The sequence below is a fragment of the Chanodichthys erythropterus genome, chromosome 23 (assembly GCF_024489055.1).
Source record: "Chanodichthys erythropterus isolate Z2021 chromosome 23, ASM2448905v1, whole genome shotgun sequence".
Classification (NCBI taxonomy): Eukaryota; Metazoa; Chordata; class Actinopteri; order Cypriniformes; family Xenocyprididae; genus Chanodichthys; species Chanodichthys erythropterus.
The window spans coordinates 650,001-675,747 of NC_090243.1; the positions used below are offsets into that span (position 1 = coordinate 650,001).

Below are 25,747 nucleotides of genomic sequence, written 5' to 3' on the forward strand. Positions count from 1 at the left end.
ACACCAAATGTGAGTCAAAATTTGTGTTGAAAGTTGAAACGGTGTTACTACATTTGCCTCATAACTTTTTAAACCTTTTTTTAATGAATTTTGACAATGCATAGTTGTGAGAATGTGATATGGCTTAGTGCGATCATCACATTGCAACAGTTGTATATATATATATATATATATATATATATATATATATATATATATATATATAATATATATATATATATATATATATATATATATATACACACAAGGGCTTAGATTTGGTTTCAACATTGGGGGGTTGAACGTTGGTATGTTGTCTGTTATTTATTTAATTTTTTTATTAAAAAAATAATCTGTTTTGTGTGTAACGTTTATTGGATAATTTATTTCTTATCTATCTATCTATCTATCTATCTATCTATCTATCTATCTATCTATCTATCTATCTATCTATCTATCTATCTATCTATCTAAATTTATGTATAATCATTCATCAAATTCTAACATAACTGTGATTCTAAAAAGTTATGTTAAATATTGAAACCGCCAGTAGGCGGCAGCGATTCACTTTTTTTATTGAGTCAGTCACTTAAATCGTTCATTCAGCCAATTCGTTCAAAAGTCAGATTAATTTAGGACGAAAACAACTTTTGTCATTGATAAATACAGACACTATTAAAACATGAACTAACAAAACAGACGGCTGTTTTGGTAACTGGTTGCAGTTACACTGTTAGTTATGGCTGAATTGCAATGGATTAGCTAGCTAAAATATATGCGGAGTGTACCTCATACCTCCTTCTCAGTAACGTTACATGCTTTATTCTTTTTAACGTCTCTCTTTGACCAGCAGTTTAATATAGTTGGCTGGGCAACGGTTCTCTTCATTTTTTGAGATACCCGTACTCTCTCATTCAAACAGTAGAGCGCCACTCGTGTTGTTTTGGTGAAAGTGCGACGCGCATTGGTTGGACGTTACCAATCGGTTCAATGGAGGGGGAGTATTTTTTTCTCTAATTTATTATGACAAACTCATATTTGAATAGAAACTAAATTATTGCTTCAAAATAAATTAATTCTACATATTTTTCATCTGATCTACTTTGATTTTTATGTTGAAATATTGGGGGGGGTTACCTCCCCCCATCCCCCCACAAACTACGCCCCTATATATATATATATATCTATCTCACTGGCATGTGGACCATATAAGCTGTGAATGCTCTGCATACCCAAGCCATTTGTGTACTCAGCAATTAATATTAATTACTATTAAATCCCTTGTTTAAGGTGTACATAAAGCCAACATGATTGGTAATGCGTATGAAGCTGTCCGTAATTTATTTATTTGCCAAACGACAGTAATTTTCTTTAAATCTGCCAGTTACGGAGACTTCCGGGTAAGCTGATCTACAGCAGCTTTTGCGCCTTCGCACTTTTGTTATGGAACGTCATCATTGTCCCACGTTCTCATTTGTTTTCTGGCCTATGGCGGATTTCATGGCAGGTTAAGCTGTGAGCAGATCACTCACCCAAGAGGAAAAATGAGCTGCTACCAAATCTCAATCTCGATCTCAATCACATTATATTTGATACAAAACGGACTTGACTTAACCAAATGGGGGAAAAATCATAACTAAAACTATTTTCATAGTATTTCATTTTCTCCATAGGGATTTTTTTTTTTTATGAAAACGTATAAATTGTTTAAGACAGTCCTACTGTAACTAGGCCTATCAGAGGATGTTAATCGATAGTCATCAGTTTGCATAATTTCAACTTATTTTTTTAAAGAATACTGATATTTGTATTTATTATAGCCTACTTATATTTATAATAATTAAATTTTATTTTTTATTTATAATAGGCTGCTTACACTAATTATGTTATACTTATTTTTAATTATTAATTTAAAAAGTACTTCTGGCATACATTTGAATTGACACCATAGTGTTTTTTATTTGTCGTGTCCAATTTAGATCTTTAGATTAGTGTCCTAAACTGATATGATTAAAGGTGAAGTATGTAAAAATAAAAAAAATAAAAAAATGTAAACAAGCTCTTTGCTGTTGCACATACTATACAATGTGAATTCTGAAACCTTTTTTTTGCTGTGTTTTTTGTGTTCAAAATGACCTAAAAGTATGACATTACCTACCATTATCAATGTATTTTGAGTTGGTCAATGCGCTGCTGTCTTAAGACTTGCATTATCACCCATGAGACTCAACAATTTCATAGTTTTTACAGGAAATGTTTACAGGTTTCATCAAAACAAATTTCATCCCTGCCTAATTCCATGTATTCCAATGATCAGTACAGTCTTTTGTCATCGCTAGTTGTGTGAAAGTATTTTTTGTGTCCTCCTCATAGTACTCTTTACTCTTCCTGTCATTGTTTTCTGAATTAACTTTCTGTACGTTTTAGACATTAACTCATCACTGTGAGCAAAAACAGAACCAGACAGCTGTCATCTTTACCCTTGGCCTTCTACTCTCTTCTCTTTCAACCATTCTCATATCCTTTTCTTTTGCGACTTCCGCTACATCCACAAAGCCACAAAAATGAGAAGGCTGAGCTAGCTGCCCTCTAAATGTTTTTTTTGCCATCCCATTTTTTCCTCTTTTCCTACTTTTCACTTTTCTTTCTCGGGATAGACAATTTCCTTTGGTAGCTCCCAGACCTATGGTGAGGTTTGTGCATATCTGGTGGTATTGAACTTTAACTTTTCACAGCTCCTTTACTCGTTCATGCTTGTGTACAATTGTTTTCAGACCACCATTACCGTCACTGGAAAGAATAGGCCCAAGGAGCCCTGAGGCTTAGTGTGCTTCCATGTGCATGCTGAAGCCTCTAGCATAACTTAATTGGTGAGGGCAGTGCGGTTCTTTTGAGAGTGGTAGTTACTGATTAGTGGAAAGGGGAAAAAATGGAGAAAAGGGATGGGGGCTTAAGAGTGCAGAACAGAAGACAAAACTGTTTGACAAAAAATTAGGGTTGTTAAAAATGTAATCCAATTAATTTCTTATAAAATTAATATAATGGTTAATCAAATTATTAACTAATATTAATAAAAGTAAATGTGTCTTTGTATATGCAATAATGAATAAATTATATTTTTATATTTTTTATATTTAAATTATAAATTATATACTACACATATTTTATATTATATTTATACTGTATATTTAATATATATTAATATGTTCAATATTATGTTTATAAGAAAAATATAATTATAAAATTATTTATAAATTAATTAGAAATATTTTAATAACAGCTATTATTAATATTAAATATATCTCATAATTTAATTATATTGTTATATAATTTTAAATTATATATTATATAATTAGACAAAGTAGTATTATTATTATATTTTACAAAATAATTAAGTGTTCCAATTTCCTTGAAGAGGTCACTGTACTATAAAACATCATGTATATTTTAGAACTCAGAGGCCTGGTTTCACAGACTGGTCTTAGATTAAGCCAGGATTAGGGTTCAGTTCAATTAGGACATTTAAGTAGCTTTTATAAATGTGCCTTTGAAAAAAAAAAAAAAAACATTATTGGTGTGCATCTTCAGACGAAAAAAGAAAAAAAAATGGAACTGACATATTTTAAGATATGTCAGTGCAAGTTGCTTTGTTAAAACAGCTCAAACATGCATTTTAGTCTGAGACTAATTTTAAAGGGTCATGAAACCCCCTGTTTTACCCTGGTCGTTCACACCTATGACTTGAAAAAACTCTGTGAAAATGGGCATGTAAAGCTCTGGAAAAGTGGGAGTGTAGAGGGGGGGAGAAGAAGGGAGAGAACAAACAATGAAACAGAGACGTACAACATACTCATTATACAGAATAATGAATATTAATATATGAGCATGGAGAAAATGACAAACTCCCAAGCACAAGGAAAAAATGGCTGTGAAACTGAGGGAAAAATTCTTTGTTAGTCCAAAAACAGCTTTTATTGAAACCAAGCTGCTAAAATGACTCGTTTCAGATTTTGCCTCAGTATGACATCATAGTGTGACAAAAGACAGCCTCTGCAGAAGATCAACACCTACTTCTACATCATTTGCTCATATAGTAGGTGGTGAGTGAATACGAGAGAGGCACAAATGCAGGATTACTCAAGCAATAAAATGATAGAGATGCCTCTGAGGATTACAAGATGTTGTGCAGTGCTAAATCGTGGAAAAGTCTTTGCATTGCCTTCCTTGGTCCTAACATTAGGCAAGTGTATATGAACTTTATTTTTTTTAAAAAGTTCCAGATTGCATCAGTAAGACACTGTTCGTTTGTTCGCTTCATTTTTACTGAGGATGTGTTTTTAAACAAAACTTAGTTTGATACAGGCTTTTCAGAGAGACTGAAAATAAAAGATGATGCATTGCCAACTATATCGGGTTTGACAGTAAGTTATACTTTTTTTTACCATGTGTCACTATTGCTTTGGATGTTACAGATCATTTGATATGTACTTGCTTTACTTTCACTTTTGAAAATGGTGAACAACAGTGCGACAAACGATATGGTACATTCATTCATAATTCACTGCAACAACTCAAACCACTTTGAGTTATCCTTTGCCAACTATAACTCTGGTAACTCCAAGTACTTAAACTTCATTTCCACAAACAAGACTTAAAGCATATGTAATATGGATACATGTTTCACAATTGGGCAGATGTTTCAGCTATGTAATGAGAGAAACATCTTTCTGTATAGTTTTTGTTTAAACACTAATATAATGTAATAACTATCTCACGAATACATAAGGAATAAATTTAAATAAATTATTAATTACCATGCTGTGGCAGACTGAAGTATCCTTGGTATTTGAGGTGTAGGTTTATTGGGTTCTTCTGATTTGGTATCAGACTCTGGCTCAAACATGTATGGCTGAATTTCATTGGTTGCCATTTTTTCGGCATCAGAAGTTTTCAAAACAGTTCCATATGTTCCAACGGCAGGGACATTGAAAATTATTCTAATATGCAAAACTGTTACTCAATCATAGCAGTGGGCATTTAATTCCAAGTAGGGGCATAGCACCAAATATTGGGCCCCGGGCACAGAAACAAGGGGTGTAGCCATTTTTTTTAGAAGTGAGGTGGAAAGAAATGTAATATCAGACCTTTGTCTAACTGACAGATTTTTTTTTTTTTTTCATTACCTTTTGCTTTTAATTGTGTTAGATCAAATACAGCGCTAGATATATACACTGCTGCATATACAAACTTATATATATGTATATGTGTGTGTGTGTGTGTGTGTGTGTATATATATGTATATGTATGGATGTATATATATATAATTATACAGTACTGTGCAAAAGTCTTGGGCAAGTCAGTATTTTCACCCCCAAAAAATGTTTTAAGCCAGTTATTTACAAACCCGATTCCAAAAAAGTTGGGACACTGAACAAATTGGGAATAAAAAAGGAATGCAATAATTTACAAATCTCAAACTTATATTTTATTCACAATAGAATATAGATAACATATCAAATGTTGAAAGTGAGACATTTTGAAATGTCATGCCAAATATTGGCTCATTTTGGATTTCATGAGAGCTACACATTCCAAAAAAGTTGGGACAGGTAGCAATAAGAGGCTGGAAAAGTTAAATGTACATATAAGGAACAGCTGGAGGACCAATTTGCAACTTATTAGGTCAATTGGCAACATGATTGGGTATAAAAAGAGCCTCTCAGAGTGGCAGTGTCTCTCAGAAGTCAAGAAAAATAGTGGAGCAATATCAGAAAGGAGGTTCTCAGAGAAAAATTGCAAAGAGTTTGAAGTTATTAGACGGCACTGCATCACATACAGGAATGCTACTGTAATGGAAATCTAGTCGTTGCCGGCTAAAACTCTATAGGTCAAAAAAGAAGCAATATCTAAACAGGCCTTTTCTCTGGGCCAAGGCTCATTTAAAATTGACTGTGACAAAGTGGAAAACTGTTCTGTGGTCAGACGAATCAAAATTTGAAGTTCTTTTTGGAAAACTGGAACGCCATGTCATCCGGACTAAAGAGGGCAACCCAATTTGTTATCAGTGCTCAGTTCAGAAGCCTGCATCTCTGATGGTATGGGGTTGCATGAGTGTGTGTGGCATGGGCAGCTTACAGATCTGGAAAGGCACCATCAATGCTGAAAGGTATATCCAAGTTCTAGAACAACATATGCTCCCATCCAGACATCGTCTCTTTCAGGGAAGACAATGACATGACAATGCCAGAATACATACTGCATCAATTACAACATCATGGCTGCGTAGAAGAAGGATCCGGGTACTGAAATGAACAGCCTGCAGTCCAGATCTTTCACCCATAGAAAACATTTGGCGCATCATAAAGAGGAAGATGCGACAAAGAAGACTTAAGACAGTTGAGCAACTAGAAGCCTGTATTAGAGAAGAATTGGACAACATTCCTATTCCTAAACTTGAGCAACTTGTCTCCTCAGTCCCCAGACATTTGCAGACTGTTATAAAAAGAAGAGGGGATGCCACACAGTGGTAAACATGGCCTTGTCACAACTTTTTTGAGATGTGTTGATGCCATAAAATTTAAAACTTATTTTTCCCTTAAAATTATACATTTTCTCACTTTAAACATTTGATATGTCATCTATGTTGTATTCTGAATAAAATATTGAAATTTGAAACTTCCACATCATTGCATTCTGTTTTTATTCACAATTTGTACAGTGTCCCAACTTTTTTGGAATCGGGTTTGTATATCTTTTGCTGTAGTGTATCAATAGGAAATATCCGTTCGCATTTCCAAACATTCATTTTGCCATTAATTGTAATAATCCAGTGAGATTTTTGAATACACAAGGAGTCTGACAACAGCCGATACTCCACACAGTGATCTGATCTCACCATCATGGAATCCGTCTGTGATTACATGAAGAAACAGATAAAACTGAGACAAACTAAATCCAGGAGAACTGTGGCAATGTCTTTAAGATGCTTGAAGAAACCTATCTGCAAAGATATACTGTGAAGAGTTTTAGGCACACTGTAAAAATGCTGTAAAGTAAGGATGTTTTTAAAAAATATTGTTGTAAATAGATTTTATTTATCAATTAACTTATATTGACTAAATCGAAACAATATTTTGTGTGACCACCCTTTGCATTTAAAACAGCTCTTGTCCAGGTACACTTGGGCATCATTTTTCAGGTAGCTTTGGAGGCAGGTTTCTTAAAATCTCTTGGAGACACAGCCACAGTTCTTCTTGGTTTGAATTGGATTTGATTTGTCTCGGTTTCATATGTTTTTCATGTAATCACAGATGGATTTGATGATGGTGAGCTCTGATCTCCATGTGGAGCACCGGCTGTTATCAGTCTTATTGTGTATTAAAAAATCTCACTGGATTGTTACAATTAATGGCAAAATGAATGTTTGGAAATGTGAACGGATATTTCCTATTGACACACTACAGCAAAATATATAAATAACTGGCTTTTTTTATAAATAACAGAATTTTTTATCAATGACGGAAAAATCTGAAGGCCGTCCGTCACGTTGACAGATTACACTGAGGGTGATCTGTTGTAAATTGTAACTGTAATTATGTCCAACTAACGCAAAGGTGAGTGCCCAGAAGCTAACGATCTACCACGCCATATTAAAGAGCACCAAAACAGTATTTATTGCTTGAATTTCTTAATGACATGGACAGAATTTGGACTTTGTTCCATATCAAAAGCAACACAAAGCTTTAATCCTATTGCGATTTATTGGATTGGGAGGCGCACTATGTAGCCTACTGTTTATTCATCAACTGAAAACAGCATATAGCCAAAGGATCGACTGGGATTTACGAATCGATATTGGTTTTATGAATGTGACCAAAACAGCAAGGAGACATTTTAATTGTTTATTAATAAAGTAATGCTTTCTGAATCAGTGTCAGCTGCAAAGATGAAGTTGATATTTGACTCTCATCATCATCTCCTCAAAGTGGACGCGCTTAGAGAGAGAATTCACATTTCATTCGGTTTGGTCTACATAATCAGAGGAGCCTATTTCTTTTCATTTTGAATTGTTTTGTTTTTGTTAAAGTAGATATTTCAAGCTTTTATAGATATATTTTTCACGTCTCTGAGGCAAGTAGCCTAGCCTGTACGCTGAGTTTCAGTTCATGCTCCAGTTCACGTGCCAGTGAACTGGCATGGTTGCCTCCATGTCATGATTATATTTTCTGCTATATTTGCATCTTATTTATTACATCCAGGCAATTGGTTGATGAAACATTGATTAAAATTAAGATACAATTTTTACAAAACAAAATTCACTTTAAAGAAAGGCTTCCTACAAAACAAAACTTTATGAAGTGGTCAAAATCATGTCTGACACACTCCATCATGTCTCCCGATACATTGCGCATCTTATGATGCATCTAACTCATGCTGTTCACTTTTCATAATCAAATAAATTAATTTCAAACATAACATAGAACTATTTAAACATAAATATGAAACTACGTTTTCTTTAATGGCTACCAACACGTAGCCTATAGTACAGTACAGAGAAATTTCATGTAGTAAGCAAGAGTGGATCATGAGTCACGAGTCAGATCAAGAATAATTTATTTTTAGACTTATATTTAAAATTAGGGGCATCCAAGTTATTTATATATTTGAATTTTTTATTTTTTTTTAAATTAACGCAATAGTTACTTTCCCTGGTAATTAATTAATTTTATAATGATGTAACTCATTTACTAACTGCATTACTATTTGTGAGAAGTAACTAGTAACTATAACTAATTACTTTTTAAAGTAATGTGCCCAACACTGCTGTGGGATGTGGTATTGAACATGAAAAGCTATGCAGTCTAATCTGTTAATCTGTTCTTCAAAATACATGGATAAGCCTATATCGTCCTGTAGGTTCATAATTAAAAAATGAAAATGTGAACAAAAATTAAAGCAATTAAATGTGTTATTATAATTAAAATATGAAAATTAAAATGACGGGTAATAATAGATTTTGACGGAATTTTTACGACCCTGTCCGTCAAAATGACGGACAATGTTAAAGTCTAACGCAATCTCTGATATATAGACCCCTTTAAGACCCCTTTAATGTTTCAAGTTGAAATGGATGGGAAAGGGTTTCCGAACAAAACAATGACACATTGTGCAATCGCTTCATGTGTCATTACATCCCACACATGGGTGTCACATTCAGGCCATGCTTGTGTCTGAACACCCACTCACAAACAGAGAAATCTAGTCATTTGTAGTAAACATTCTGTCATTATAGTAACAGCTTCTGATCATGCTATGACAATGTCCTGATGCTGTAAGGCATGAACATACACAATTGACATTTGTTTTGGTGGAATAAGAGGCACTCCCCTGCAAAAATAGACACCCACACATGCAATATCATGAATGCTACACTATCAAGAGTTGTGAGGCTGAATATGTGTTTGTTTATGTGGTCTGCATGACACATTATTGGCCTGAATCACCTGATTTGGCTTTAGATTTATGACTAAATTTTCATTTGTCATGCCTACATGATATTCTTTGTTTTTTTGCCTCTTGTCTTTTTCCAATGAACTGACTTTTTTCCAGTTCCTCACCATCTGCGCTTTAGATAAGCTGTTAAATTATTCTTCAGCTGCTCAGTGTGACCTCTGCCAGGGTCTGAGTATATTTACATTTTAAAGTCAACATGAAATCAAAATGACTAATTCATAATATGTTACTTTTCTTTCTTAATTCATATTCATGTTTTTTTGTGCGTGTTTTATTCATGTGTGTTATAAAGTTTTATCTTTGTAATCTTTCTTCAAAATGTAATAACTTGCAATTAACTGTCTCCTAAATTACTTTACTTTTTGGCTCATGATTCCTTCCTTTTCAGCCCTTTTAACTGCCTGTCCTACTTTTGGCATGAAATTATGATCCAGTCAATTACCGATGGATAAAATGACCTGCTGTAATTTTTTTTTTTCTTTTTTTTTTTTTCCTGTTTGGGCGACTGTTGCAGCAGAAGTAGACCTGTTCTTAATAAAGTGTTGCTTTAACTGTATTATCTAAATGCCCTCAAATCAACAGTTTTCTGAAATAACATCAACTTTCAATTGTCTTTTTAAGAGGAGGGACTTAAAGGCTAGTCTCTTAAGAGCACCAGACATTAATAATTCATAAAAGTAAAACATGTGGCTGTTTATGTCGAAAACCCTGCTCATTAAGCCCAAAAACTCTCCATAGTTTCTCTCTCCATGTCTCTCTTTCTGCTTTTACTTTTTTTTTTCTTTTAGTTATTTTTCTGCATTTAAATAAAATTATGGTTGACCCTTGTATTGTTCTGGACCTCTTTTTCCAGTCTGCTTTCCACATATCATCTGCTCTGTCATAATAACCTCCCCATGTATTCGTAAACTCTCCTTCAAAGCCACACACTTACAACCAGAATCAGATGCTGTGGCTTCTATCTTGTGCATAAAGCACAATCTTCCATTCATGTGACTTGTGTATGTCTGTGTATTGTGTTTTTGTACAGACCTTGAAAGCACATATGTAACTTGAAATCAGCATAAAACTACAAAACTCCAATACAACTCCAAGTGTATGAGTATGCTTTAATCTAAAAATATATTTACATTGAAGATATATATTATTACTGTACAAATATGTAACGTCTTGGACACAGGGTATCTTTTCTGCAAAGGTCCCGGAGTTCACTATACACTTTCTTTATGTAGTCAATATAATAACTGATAAATATGCCCACATGGAATCTGTGCACTGTTTTTTACATTTTCTGCACTGATTGTGGGAATTTTGTGGAATATTATTAACTCAAACTGAGTAAATAGCAATATTGTTAGCAGAGACCATTAGTAGCTAAAACATTTAATAAACACACAAGGCTTGTTAACAACAGGTTCTGCAGAGTTTTCCGTGGAATTCTGTGGGCACAGATTCACTTTACTGATAAACAGCATGCTTTGAACTGTAGACATATAATGAAAGATCTCATTAAACATGAAATAGACAATGTCATAGACAATTTCGCCCAAAAGTGAAAATTCTGTTATTAATTACTCACCCTCATGCCATTCCAAACCCGTAAGACTTTTGTTCATCTTTGGAACAATCTTTCAAATCTTTCTGTCCCTCCATCGATGGCTATGCAACTGAAACTTTGATGCTTCAAAAAGTTCATTAAGAGATCGTAAAACTAATCCAAATCAATTGAGCAGTTTAGTCCACATTTTCTGAAGAGACAGGATCGCTTTATAAGATGAACAGATTGAATTTAGGATTTTATTCACATAAACATTCATCAACTCACACATCAGTTGTTATAAACCAATGGAAACTCAAACATTTTTGTAAGAACCAATGAGGTTTATTCTCGTGTTATGCAGCACGTTTAAGCTTCAAGAATAGGTTTGTTTGTGTGTGTCAAGCAGGTTCAGTTGAACTTCTGTTTATGTTCACTGATCAATGTTTATATGTGAATAAATTCACTAAATTCAATCTGTACATCATATAAAGTGATCAGATCTCTTCAGAAAATGTGGACTAAACTGCTCAATTCATATGGATTACTTTTACAATCTCTTTATGAACTCTTTGAAGCTTCAGAGTTTCAGTTGCGTAGCTGTCTATGGAGGGAAAGAAGGCTCTCAGATTTCATCAAAAAGATCTTCATTTGTATTCCGAAGATGAACAAACGTCTTATGGTTTTGGAATGACATGAGGGTGAGAAATTAATGACAGAATTGTATATTTTTTGGTGAACTAACCCTTTAAGCCATAAGTATAGTTTTTGTACATGTATGTTAGGGTATGCATACAGTGCACATCATAAATGTCATCATCAGCATAGTACATGCATACTGTACACACCCAGCCGGATTTTTCTAAGTACAGACACTACACCACTCTATGCTATCTTTCACCCCCAAACTGAAGTATACTTTGGCCTTAATGAACATTGTATATCAAAGTTACTTAAACACCTTTACATTTAGATATAATGTCCTGGTATACAGTTGTCAGTCCTCATAGTTATTGCCATGTCATATGGTGAACGTACTCGTGTCTTCATTTTCCGACGAAGTGTGAGTGTGAGTTTGTGTGCCTGACTTAAGGGAGATCTCGACAGTGGGCTGCTCGTTGCCATGCCGGTACCCTCTGCCTGTCTGGCCACAGCGTTTGACGAGCTTCAGAACATGCATTTTAAAGGATGATCCGATAAACACGTAGAGCACTGGGTTCAGGCAGCAATGTGTGAGGGCCAGACTCTCAGTAATTTGATTGGCCCGGTCCAAGTTTTTGCTCAGCTCACATTCCGTCACTAAAATGTAGATCACATCCAGGGCTCTGACCAGTTTTACCATATTATATGGGAGCTGGGTCAACAGAAACACCCCTACTACTGCTATCAACACCCGAAATGCTCGCCATCTTCTCCCGCTCCGTACCCCTGCTGTAGCGGCCTGACTCAACACAACTCCCACCCTACAATAACAGAACATCATCACCAGGAAAGGCAGAAGAAAGCTCAGAGACACTTCCAGAATTTCTAGAGTTGCCTTAGCCGCCCGTGCCATGCTTTGAGGATAAACCGCCCGGCAGGTGTTACGTCCGCTCGAGTTCTGCATCGTCACTGTGTAGAACACCATATCTGGCAACCCCAGGACAATGGCGAGCCCCCAAACCAGTAGGCACATGATTATCCTCTGCCTGCGGCCATTGTTCCTGGCTGGGGCGTGGGTGGCAGTAGAGCCTCTGGCTAGCGCACGATAGCGATCTATGCTAATGCAGGCTAGCAGCAGCATGCTACAACTGAAGTTGGTGGTGTAGAGGGCAGAGGTGATCTTACAGGCAGCTGTGCCAATCTCCCAGCCGTTCACTGCATCCGCAGCCCAGAAGGGAAGTGTGAGGAGCAGGAGGAGGTCTGCGAAGGCCAGGTTGAGGATGAAGACATCTGTCAGGGTCCGTAAACGCTTGTGGGAAAGGTAAATGAAAATGACCATAGAATTTCCGGCCAGGCCCAGAATCAATGCTAGTGTATAGACAACTGGCAGAAAAACCCCAGCAAAGGACCGAACCTCTTGTTTGTCGCAAACTGTGTGTAATTCAAATTCCATGTCGTTGTAGTCACTGTGGTTAGAACTGTTGTCATGGTCGTGGTAATGGTAGTCATGTTCGTTATCTAAAAGGACTTCCATCATGATCTAAAGAGAGAGAGGACAAACATAAACATTGCTGATGGTATTAGATACTCCAATAATCTTTATTTACAGCTTTAAAAATTTTTTTTTTTTTTTTTTTTTTTTTTTTTTTTATGATACGATACAATACAATACGATAAACACTTTACTATCTGACTGAGTCTGAATTTTTTTTTGCTTGACTTACTATATATATATATATACACATAAAGAACACATACAATATACATTAAACATTACAATCTCAGAACAATACACAAGTCCTTCAATCAGGGAATTCTATATCTCCTGTTTGATGGTAGCAGTATATATTAATTCACAAAATGGCGACACGAGAATGATAAAATGCTACCCAAAGAATCAGTTACACAACTAATGTGTATCTTTTGCTCTTTATTTTTCTGCATTAATGCTAAAAAGCTTATTTTTCTTCTGTGTAAGTGGAAAAAAAAGTGCATGGACAGCTTTGTGGCAATTGAGCTTTGAACGTATTATACACTCAGTAGCTTTGCTATAGTTTGTATGGATCGGGGGAGAGTTTACAACCCTGAAAGCTTTCAGGTGAAGGTTTTAGAAAAACTTACTGCTGGTCTGTTTGTCTGATTGTCGTTTGCATTTCAAAATTGCAAATCCTTGACTTTTGCCATCTGCTCATCTGGAGTTGCACATAGCACTGAGTGTACCTGCCAATCTGCTAAACACATGCTCTTTAAATAGGGGCGCCGAGCAGAGCAGATTTTGTCTGGGTGATAAGCAAAGCAAGCTGTATAACCAAAGATCTTTACCTTAGTGCAGATTGCTTTTTTGTAGTTTATTGTCTATTCCTTTTTACTTTTTTGAGTCAATAATTTTTTCTATAAAATGCATTAGTTACTTGAAGAGTACCAGGGAAAGATAAAGTTGATATACCACACTATGCTTTCCAAATGTTGTACATCGATCAAAAACTTTTCAAAAAACTTTTTCTAGTGATTAATTATGATCTGCATGCCTCTTCCAGAAAAGCAGCTGTTTGGGATGATACTTTTTCTTCTTGAGGAAATGGTTTGGCTCCTGTGCTTGAAATTCTGATGAATAACAACATAGTATGCCCCCTTTTTTTTTTTTGGGCCATACATTTCTGCACATTAAGGAGGACTGCACTGTACATTTCATAATGTCATATACATACTATATTATACTTTTAAATTGATAAAATAATGCTTTTTGTGGAATATTTTGCTTAAAAAGTGTGCTATTTGTCTTTCATTTTGAATGGTGGTAAATGTGTCCAGATAATTTTTCAGGCCACTTTGTAGAAATATGAAATGTTTGTTTGTATATAGTACTTTGTATCTTTTAAACTGCAAAAGTTGCAGTTTAACCGTTAATGCAGGAAGTTTGTCCAAGTCTTTAGGCTTAATAAGAGTGTCTCTGAAAATGTAATCTACTGTTCTTATTCTTTAATCCATGACTGAATATGTATTGTATTACCTCTGTGTATTATGGAGCTCTGGGATTGTTACACCCTTACAGTATATCCTGTCAGTTTAACACTGCACAGGTAAACCCTCATTCCATTCTGCTTTCTCACTGGCATACAGTAACAAGAGCTTTCTTTGCAAACACATCTTTCATAGAGTCATATTTACAATGTATTCCTGAAACCTAAATTCTTCTGTCATTGTTTATTTTGAACTTTACCTTCCCTGTCATAAACCCTTTTGAGGATCGGTAAGCAGGACTTTGCCTTAACTTAATACATGAGAGCAAATAATACATCACAATTTACATAAAACCAACTAAAGAAATCTAAATACTCACATTTGATAGCAAAGTAAATGTCCATAATTCAGCATCTGTTGTCACTTTGTTGGGAATTTGTTTGCTGTATTATTAATCCAGTGTTTACTTTGAATGGCAGTTCTCTAAAGTTACTCTCATGACTGTCCCCTGTGTAGCTGTGACACTAAGTGTTTATCTCAGAACTATTTGTTTTTGAGCTACCCGCAGCTTTGATTGGAATTCGACTGTTGCATGTGAAATGCAGCGGTGTGTCTTACCTCTGTTTGTGGCGTCTGAGTCACACTCCGTCCAGGAAAGAGCTGCCTTTAGTCCAGAGAAGTGAAACACTCTGTTGATAATTGCAGCTGGGGCAAGAGGACGGCCACGGGTGTGTGTTTGTGTGTGCGTCAGAGGAAGGAGAGAGAGAGTTGGATAAAATAAGGATTGCCCTTTTCCAACAGGTTCTCAGACTCCCTCACAGTGTTTTCCTGATCCTCTTGAAACGTAATTCTTGAAATTACAGTATATTGTGTTTGTAATATAATAACTGTTTATAATATATAACTGTGGTACCTTTTAAAGGGTATATCACTTAAACAAATATAAAAGTTAAATATATTTATTTACAGGTAATCCAAAAATGACTTTTTCTCAAGGAAAGCATAATGGTAACCATACTTTATCATAACAGAAACTCTTTTAAATGTCAACATAACAATGACAGTGGTCTCCTTTTACTCAAAACACAGACTTGAATTTACACATAAAATAAACATGTTATAAAAACACTTTATTTCAACATTTATTCCCCTGAACCCCTATGCAGAGCAAGAGATGTTAAAGCAATAAAAACGTTAATGCCACAAAAGGGATTCATATATTCCCAACACAAATGGATTAAGTAAACTTTAATTGTTATCTATTCAAGTGGATTAAATGCAATGAAATTGAGTTTTCAGCAATTGTGTTGCTTTAGCTCATATTAAATAAATAAATTGAACAAGCATCAAAAATCTTATTTTATCTCATCTTTTCAAATTGCTACTGCAGATGTATTTCATGCTTAATGTGTTATCCCTGTATTGAGCATATTGACTGACTCTGAGATTATAATGTGAATATCTGAGTGCAACACCCATGCAGTCTAGGGTCATATTGGTAACCTCCTGCACATATTTGTGCACCCATAATAAAAGTTATCTTCCGAAGTTACCAGGTCATTCACAGAAGCATTTGTTATTCATGTACTGTGCATACTATTTTGGAAAGGAAAAAACTAAATCCGATAACACTTTAGAATAACTCACGCTATGAAGCATTAATAGACATTAGTAAGCAGTTTATAAATACACCTATAAATGTTTTGTTCTTGATTTATAAGCATATATATAATGTTTAATAATTGTATTTTCATATTTTATTAATGACCAATTTATCATTTCTAAATCAAGTATTACATTATTTACAAACCAGTTATTTAGGAGTTGTCAGTGGTTCATAAGATCATTTAGGAAATGTAAGTAAATGATTAATAAACTATTTAAACATCTTATTATTTAAACATACAGTAATAGTCACTCAGTTTGTTAATAAATGCTTTATTAGTACATATTCCTAGTGTAATTCATGATTAATTAAGGTAGTTATAAAACATTTAGAAGTGGTCAGTTTACTTTTTTTGTGAGCTCATCTAAAGTGAGGACTATTTATGCCTCATAAATCTTTTATAAAGGAGATTTAAAGGCTGTTGTCTTCTGCACTGCTGTTCTCGGTAACACTTTATAATAACTGCACGCTATGAAGCATTAGTTAAGCATTAGTTAATAGTTAATTCATCGCTTATAAAGCATTAATAGGCATTAGTAAGTAGTTTATAAATACAGCTATAATTGCTTTATTCTTGATTTATAAGCATATCTATAATGTGCTTAATAATTGTATTTTCATACTTTATTAATGATCAATTTATCATTTCTAAATTAAGTATTACATTATTTACAAACCAGTTATTCAGGAGTTCATTTAGGAAGTGTAAGTAAATGATTAATAAACTATTAAAACATTAATTTATACATCTTATTATTTAGACACATAGTAATAGTTACTTAGTGTGTTAGTAAATGTTTTATTAACACATATTCCTACTGCAATTCATGATTAAATCAGGTAATTATAAAACATTTAGAAGTGGTCAGTTAACTATTTTTGTGAGCTCATCTAAAGTGAGGACTATTTATGCTTTCTAAAGCTTTTATAAATGAGATTTAAAGGTTCAGCGATCTTCTGTACTGCTGTTCTCTAATGTTTTAAAGTTAGTACTGAGGTAGTTTTGACACTAGGAATATGTTAATAAAGCATTTATTAACACACCAGGTAACTAATACTATATGTCTAAATAATAAGATGCATAAATGTACATTTAAATATTTTATTAATAATTTACTTACACTTCCTAAATGATCTTATGAACAACTGACAACTCCTAAATAACTGGTTTGTGAATAATGTAATACATAATTTAGAAATGATAAATTGACCATTAATAAAGTATGAAAATACAATTATTAAACTCATTATAGATATGCTTATAAATCAAGAACCAAGCATTTATAGCTGTATTTATAAATGGCTTACTAATGTTTATTAATGTTTTATAAATGATGAATTGACTGTTTACTAATGCTTAACTAATGCTTCATAGCGTGAGTTATTCTAAAGTGTTACCCTGTTCTCTAATGTTTTAAAGTTAATACTGAGGTAGGTTTGACACTGTGAAATTTATTATTATATTATTATTGTTTTATAAAAACATTATTTGTTGTATTTTGGCACTCCTGTAATCCAGTGTTGGCAATGGTAAATTGACAGAGTACAGGGATTTTTATTTTCTGTGAAATTGCAGAGGTTTATTTATTTATTTTTTTATCAAGTTACCTGTTGTAAATAAGTATTTCTATGTTCTGTATACTTTAAATCTCCTTTATAAAAGCTTAATGAGGCATAAATAGTCCTCACTTTAGATGAGCTCACGGAAATAGTTAACTGACAACTACTAAAAGTTTTATAACTACCTTAATTAATCACCTAATTAATTTCCTACTTAATTACAGTAGAAAAATGTGTTAATAAAGCATTTATTAACACACTGAGTAACTATTACTATATGTCTAAATAATAAAATGCATAAATATACATTTAAATTGTTTATTAATCATTTACTTACACTTTCTAAATGATGTTATTAACCACTGACAACTCCTAAATAACTGGTTTGTAAATATTGTAATACATAATTTAGAAATGATAAATTGTTCATTAATAAAGAATAAAAATACAATTATTAAACGCATTATAGACATGCTTATAAATCAAGAACAAAGCATTTATATCTGTATTTATAAACTGCTTACTAATGTCTATTCATGCTTTATAACTGATGAATTAACTATTTTATAATGCTTAACTAATGCTTTGTAGCATGAGTTATTCTAGTGTTACCCAAAATGCTTGTGCTGCTCTAATCTAGATAAGGCTAAAAGAACAGAGGAACATAAATTAGGGGTATTTTTCCCAACTGGCATATTTCCCCAAGCCAGTTATAGGCATTGGTGCACAAAATCATTATGTGTAATTAACTTTACAGTCCTGTAACTGCTCTTTTCCGAGCGCAGTCATTTAGTTTGTTTGTGCAGGAAAGTAGCTGCTATTTTTTCTTAAGAACGGCATGTTCATTGAGGATATTAGCTGTGAAGTGTGAAGCTATAGAGGGTCTTGTCTGATTGGTGTAAATCCTCGCAGTAGCTCATCTGTACTTAATCCTTTTATTTGAGAGAGCACGGCATTCCGAAGGCCCTGCGTGATTTGTTTATTTGACAGAGTCTGTTCTTGATGGAATGCACCATGGAGCTAACGGTCGCGTGTTTGGCTGCATGAACGGGGACAACCTGCAGACATGAAAGGACAAGTCTGTTATATCACACCCTGAGAAACACAACCTCTGTTTTCATCAGAAGAATTACTAAAGCAAGGGCCGTTGCCAGCACATATACATACACACCCACACACAAACACGCATGAAGGCTAGTGACTAACTCTTCCTTAGGAAAAACACTAGTTTTTCAAGAAATTATGAACCTTGAGTATTTATTTCAAGGGTGTGTTGTGTGTATGTGTATGTGTATCTGAATCTAAGGTGTGCCTCTGTTATGTGTGGAATTGTGGATTCAGAGTCTGTCCATTGCTCTCATAAAAGTACATGAGTCATTGTGTACAAATTTTACCTTGTGGGAGTTTGTGGGTTCTTGTGATTTAATTTCCCATAGCTACACTATAATATGGTGTTAAACTATATATGTATTTCTTTTCCATTCTAGCTGTATTTTTTTTTTATATATATATATATTTTATTTTATTATTTGCTACTATAACTACAATACACAATACACACCCTAGGTGAACAGGCTAAAAAATTTACTAATAGATATCACCATACTTCCCCAGCTGATTGATGACATTAAGAATTGCAAAGAATTTTCTGAAAACGTTTTAAAATTGTGCATTATCGAATTAAACATGCACCAATTTTCATACATTTCCAGAATAGAAATCTGAACATTGGATTAAGTGAAGTTTGAGAAAATAAAACTGTAAAGTTTGGTGTATGCAAGTGCTACTGAAGTGGAAATTTCTTGCTCAGTACATAAAAGAAATCTTATTTTGAGGAAAAAAGTCTTTAAAGGTATGTATTGTATTTGAAATTTTGTTTTGCCTGTTGTTTCATGCCTTAAGTGTTTGAGTATGAAATGTGTGTGGCTTCATTTAGCCCAAAATGTCTCCAAAAACCTCAATTTGGATACTTCTGGGAACATCCACAATTGAATGAATGGTTCATGAATAAAACAGTATTTGGGCTAGTTTACAGTAAGTGTAATTAGCTTTTAAAAAAAAAAAAAAAAATACCCCTTGTGTGTATGTTCATAGGTACATTCTCCTCATTCTTGTCATGTTTTATACCATTTGTGCGCAGCTGTGGTTGGCCCCTGCCCGAGTCTGTTTTTACAGAATGTTGCACCTCTGTTATTTAAAGCTGACATTCCACCAGACTGGACCATCCGAAACCACTATCAGTGAGTTTCACTTGGTCTGTCTCAGTTACATTTACAATTGGATACTGCAGATGAGTTGTCTTAAAAATACATGTTGTATTTACATCTTCAATTACATTTAAAAAAAAAAAAAAAAAAATGTTAATCATTATTTGTCTCTTTTATTGTTGTACATATCCCCAAATATGTTGGTCTAGTCTTAGGCCATTTGATGAATTTAGGATACTGCAAGAAATCATTTTCTTATTCAGTTTTTTTTTTTTTTTTTTTTTTTTTCTCAGTAAAAAATCCTGTTACATTTACTAAAAAGTTACATTTGCTTGATAAGAAAATTGCATGAATATTAGAACTTGTTTTCTTTATCTTGAATGAAGTTCTTATCTCATTGCTGCATTTTGTTGTTGTTGTTGTTGTTTAAATAAATCTAACGTCTAGTGACATCTAAATCATCGAGGTTTAAACAAACAAAGCAAAAATCTGTTTGCCAATGATGTAAGAAAATTGAACATAAAACAATTCTTTATCTTGTGCAATTTTGCTTCTTTAAGAAATATATTTATTTTTATAGATGGGGATGATATTTGTATTGGGGAAAAAAAATATTTTTTTGCTGTTTTTATTTTATTTTATTATCTCGTAAATTGAAATATGCAGGTATGACCTTTTGTATAAATGTTGGAAGATTTTCCCCGCAGGCTCCTATCACACCCACCTTTTATACATTCAATAAACTGAGCTTTTATTCCTTTGATCGGTGCAATATCATGTTGATCTGCTGTCCTTATGTCCTTTGTCAGAAAACTGGACAATAAACAGGAAAAGAATGTTTATGGGACACACCCATCTGTCCCATGGATCACAGATTGGCCCCAGGCTTGTGTGTGCTTGGCTTTGCTGTGAATTATAGCAGCTTTGAGTCATGATGTACATTATGGCTGTCTGTGAATAATTTTCATTATAAGATCTTTGAGCATTGCATATGTGTGTGTGTGTGTGTGTGTGTGTGTGTGTGTGTGTGTGTGTGTGTGTGTGCGTGCGCGCGCGCGCGCGCGTGCGTGCGTGTGTGTGTGTGCGTGTGCGTGTGTGTGTGTGTGTGCATGCACATGCTAGCAACTGCAGTTCATGTACAACAGAAACTAGTGCTACACTCAGAAGTGCAAAGTGTATGTCAGTGTGAGAAAGAGCTCCCTCTAGAGACACTGACACAACAGAACACTTTGACAGCTGCATGTTGTGCATAACATCACGGCAACCACCTATAACAGCCTTTTTGGCAGCATCACTTCAGTAAATTGATTTAAAAATTAAACAAAATCAATCAAGAAGTTTAAATTATTGCAGAATTCCATTCCACAGGCAATGGTTTATTAAAGCTGTCAATTTTTTATCTTTAATTCCTCTATAGGAACTAAACTCACGTTGGTATAATCTAAACTTTGGTTAATATCAAGGGTTTTTTATATGAAATATATAATATGATATTTAGCTATGAGACATCATACATTCGTATGGCATACTGTTTGAAACAAAACCCAACCACACATATTAAATCTCACACACAATAAAACCAAAATGCACAAGTTTTTTAGTGGAAAATGCTCTTTTAGCCTTTTTTCATTTAAAAAAACAAACAATGTGGCAAAGTTAAACTGTGTGTGTGTGTGTTTTTTTTTTTTTTTATTATTACAGGTGCTGGTAATCCAAAGTGTGAGATCGCCATAGTCATGTGCAGGAGCAAGTCACTGGACTCAAAAAGTGACAGGTACTGGATCTCAGACATACATGCCAAAATGTCAGCAGTAAAGTGTAGTTAATTGTTTGCCACTAGTTCCTGACTTTGGTCAGTTTCTGGACCTAAATTGTGTTAGGCAGGCTGGGCAAATTCCCTCACACAGATTCTTTTGAAAGAATGTACTGCTGACATTGGCAGATCTTTTGCACACACCCACACACACACATTCGGGCATGAGATCCTGTGGTCAGCTCTGAGATCTGCTTTGCCTGCATTCTTTCACTAAGCTGACTATATAAACTTTAATCACATTTTACTTCAGAACATATTAAAAATGTTCTACTCAGATATTAATATTAGAGTCTTGCAAATATGAACATACAGTGGGGATCGAAAGTTTGGGAACCCCTTTCAGAATCTGTGAAAATGTGAACATTTTTAACAAAACGAGAGAGCATCCAAAATGCATGTTATTTTTTGTTTAGTACTGTCCTAAGTAAGATATTTTACATAAAATATGTTTACATATAGTCCACAAGACAAGACAAAAAAATAATAAAAAAAAAAAAATCCACAAAAAAAGTTTGGGAACCCTTGGATCTTAATACTGTGTGTAATACCTTAATACCTGATGATCCATGACTGTTTTTATGTTTTGTGATGGTTGTTCATGAGTCTCTTGTTTGTTCTGAGCAGTTAAACTGAGCTCTGTTCTTCAGAAAAATCCTCCAGGTCCTGCAGATTCTTCAGTTTTCCAGCATCGTTTGCATATTTGAACCCTTTCCAGCAGTTACTGTATGATTTTGAGATTCATCTTTTCACACTGAGGACAATTGAGGGACTCAAACACAACTGTTAAAAAAGGTTTAAACGTTCACTGATGCTCCAGAAGGAAACACGATGCAATAAGATCTGGGGGGTGAAAATTTTTGAACAGGATGATACATTTTTCTTATTTTGTTGAAATATATTTTTTTCATTTAGTACTGCCCATCGGAAGCAACAGAAGATACTTGCATGTTTCCCAGAAGAAAAATTAAGTACAATTTACCTTGATCTTCAAATTCAAAAAGTTTCACCCCCCGGCTCTTAATGCATCATATTTCCCTCTGGAGAATCAGTGAATGTTTGAACCTTTTTTAATAGTTGTGTTTGAGTCCCTCAGTTGTCCTCAGTGTGAAAAGATGGATCTCAAAATCATACAGTCAGTGCTGGAACGGGTTCAAATATGCAAAAGATGCTGGAAAACTGAAGAATTTGCAGGACCTGGAGGATTTTTCTGAAGAACAGAGTTCAGTTTAACTGCTCAGAACAAACAAGAGACTCTTGAACAACCATCACAAAACAAAAAAAACAGTCATGGATCATCAGGTAACCACACGCAGTATTAAGATCCAAGGGTTCCCAAACTTTTGAACGGGGTTATTTTAATAAATTCAGCTATTTTTTTTTTTTTTTTTTTTTTTATGTAAACATCTTTTATGTAAAATATCTTACTCAGGACAGTACTAAACAAAAAAATAACATGCATTTTGTATGATCTCCCTTGTTTTCTTAAAAATGTTCACATTTTCACAGATTCTGAAAGGGGTTCCCAAACTTTCGATCCCCACTGTAACTAGGTCTAAGCCTTAAACCCTGGGGTTCTCGTTCATGTTCTTAGAACAAATGGTGCATAACTTAATGCATGTGCTTAGAAGTTTGTTGTTATGGAGGATTAGGATTTTCACTAAAATAGTCAATTATCAATTTTTCAATAATTTTACAAATTTAATTTACTTTAAAAATATAAATAAACTAATTACACAAATAAATATGCATATTTAAAACTGTTTATTTAATGTTTAAAATGTATTCAGATGTTGGTAAAATAATACTCCAATTATAATAAACAAGACATTTAAAATATGTGTAGTGTAAAAAAACAAAAAAAACAACAACTATAGTTTAGGTTGTAGATTTAAATTGAAAAATCATTAATGAGCTCTTCAGGAAGACACTTGTTAAAGCAACAGCTCATGTGACCCTTTAAGTGTTCTGGAAGATGATTTAAGTACAGTAAATACATCTGCAAAATGATAAATGAGCAGTTTAACTAAGAGATTTACTGCTGTTGCTGTTTATATTTTGTCTCTTTGACTATTATCTGCTTATTTTGGTTCATGTTTTTGTTTTCATTTTTTCCTAAACTGATTAAACCACTGAGTTAAGAGCAGTCATGCTCGTTAGTCTTTCTCAACACTTGCTGCCAGGTTTTCCTCTTTTTGTTACTTATTTTTTGTTTTTCCTTTCCTCTCAATAGTGTTTTAAGGTTTCAGGTTTTTCTGTGATTGGAGAGGGATCTGGTAGGTCAATATTTGCTGGTCTATATTTAGACCAGTCTGAAATCTCTGCTAAACACAGCAGAATCAAAGCAGACCACACAGACAGCAAAAGGCATGGCACAATCTGATAGAAATGCATTTAAAGGGCTGAGTTGGGGTCAGTCAAGACAGAAACTGTGGTTGAGCAATCAATAAGCTACATATTCACCCATATACTTAAGTCATTAAATTAATATAAACGTGTGATTAGTCAACTAATGGCTTAAATGAATGACTACTAACAAACTAGAAAAATAATTTGTCGGGGGCAGCCCTAGTATACACGATGAGCCATTACATTATCACCACCTATCTAATAACATGTAGTACCTCTTTTAGCCCACAAAACAGTGACCACACAGCGAGGCATTGATTCGAGGCAGTGGCGATTGGTCTTCTGGTGTATCTGGTATCATAATATCAACAGCAGGTCCTCCAGTTCCCGTACATTGTGGGGTGGTGGTGATTTAGCACAAAACCGCTTTTCCAAGTCGAACCACAAATGTTTGATTGGGTTCATGTCAGGCCAAGGCATTAACAGAAATTCATCATCATGTTCCTCGCATCACACCTTGATGATTCTGGCAGTGTGGCATGGCGCATTATCCTGGTGGTAATGGCCATCACCGGCAGGGAACCAATTTGCCATGAATGGGTCTGCAACCATGTTCAGATATCTGACAGCTTTTAGGGATTGTTAGGGCAGTAATGGGGTAATGGGGCCAAAAGTGTCCCTAGAAAACCACCACCGGCCTGTGTCCAGCCAACAGTGCACCCAGGTGCCATAGCCCCTGTTGGTAATCAGTGTATCCGCGCTCAGCCGTTGACGTGATGCACCAGGAATCTTGATTCGTCAGAGCAGGCCACTTTCTTCCAATCATACAATCCACAGTCTAGTTTCGGCGTTGATGGCGATGGCGTGCGGTTTGCATGGGAACATGGCTGGGCCTGCGTAGGACAAATGTAACTTTGCTTAATATTTATCTAAAAAAAAAACTTTTAAAGTACCTTAATACCACAACAAAACATCCTAACTAATAAAGTGGACAGACAGCAAAAATAAGAATACACAAATTAAAACAGATTAATACTATAGAACCGTTAAAAATAAAGTTAGGTCTAACTGTATTCATGTACAAAAATGTAATAATATAAATATAATTGTAATTACACTGCATGAATAGTGTTCACTGTATAAATTAAATATAGATTAATCATTGTTAAAGTTTGACAATTAATGATATAGGCTGCTGTTATTAAATGAAACCAGTGTACGAATGCACAACCGAATGCACAGAGCCAATATGATGAGAAACATCCGATTTCTTTCTCAAGTTATCTTGATTGTTTATGTTCACTTAAGACTTTATTCAAGAATACTTGTCGAGACAGGGATTTTGAGATAATTTTGTGTTTGTATGTGTCTGTGTCAATTATGTGTTCACGTGCCATCTGAAAGGTGCCTCTATAAACGCGCATGCTTTGAGAGTGTATGCACAGAAAACATTGTGTGATTGTGAAATTTACCTCTTCTTGCAGTTGAATTGTTTAAAAACGCTTGAGTGTTTTAAATTG

General features: G+C 34.3%; 2 protein-coding genes across 8 annotated transcripts in view; one reads left to right on the top strand and one right to left on the bottom strand.

Moving 5' to 3' along the window:
- acad11 (acyl-CoA dehydrogenase family, member 11) overlaps positions 1-25,747 on the top strand; it is a 133,747-nt gene that overhangs the window by 70,880 nt on the left and 37,120 nt on the right. For all 5 annotated transcript variants that reach the window (XM_067377179.1, XM_067377178.1, XM_067377177.1 and 2 more), the window contains one exon: positions 21,767-21,839. In XM_067377179.1, coding sequence (XP_067233280.1) covers positions 21,767-21,839 — 73 coding nt within the window. The remainder of the gene's footprint in view (positions 1-21,766; positions 21,840-25,747) is intronic.
- On the bottom strand, positions 10,561-15,369 carry ackr4b (atypical chemokine receptor 4b). 3 transcript variants are annotated; one of them, XM_067377186.1, is made up of 3 exons: positions 15,012-15,238; positions 13,086-13,211; positions 10,561-12,980 (listed from the first exon to the last, which is right to left on the bottom strand). In XM_067377186.1, the coding sequence occupies exons 2-3, from the start codon at positions 13,206-13,208 to the stop codon at positions 12,051-12,053; spliced, it is 1,053 nt and encodes a 350-aa protein (XP_067233287.1). In that variant the 5' UTR covers positions 13,209-13,211; positions 15,012-15,238; the 3' UTR covers positions 10,561-12,050. The 3 variants fall into 3 exon arrangements, with proteins under 3 accessions (XP_067233287.1, XP_067233284.1, XP_067233283.1); XM_067377183.1 differs by lacking the exon at positions 15,012-15,238 and adding an exon at positions 15,251-15,369 and having other exon boundaries at positions 10,562-13,211; XM_067377182.1 differs by having other exon boundaries at positions 10,562-13,211; positions 15,012-15,236.

What these genes read in the sequence shown, in the direction of transcription:
- ackr4b (XM_067377183.1), bottom strand. Translation starts at nt 13,208, where the DNA reads ATGATGGAAGTCCTTTTAGATAACGAACATGACTACCATTACCACGAC.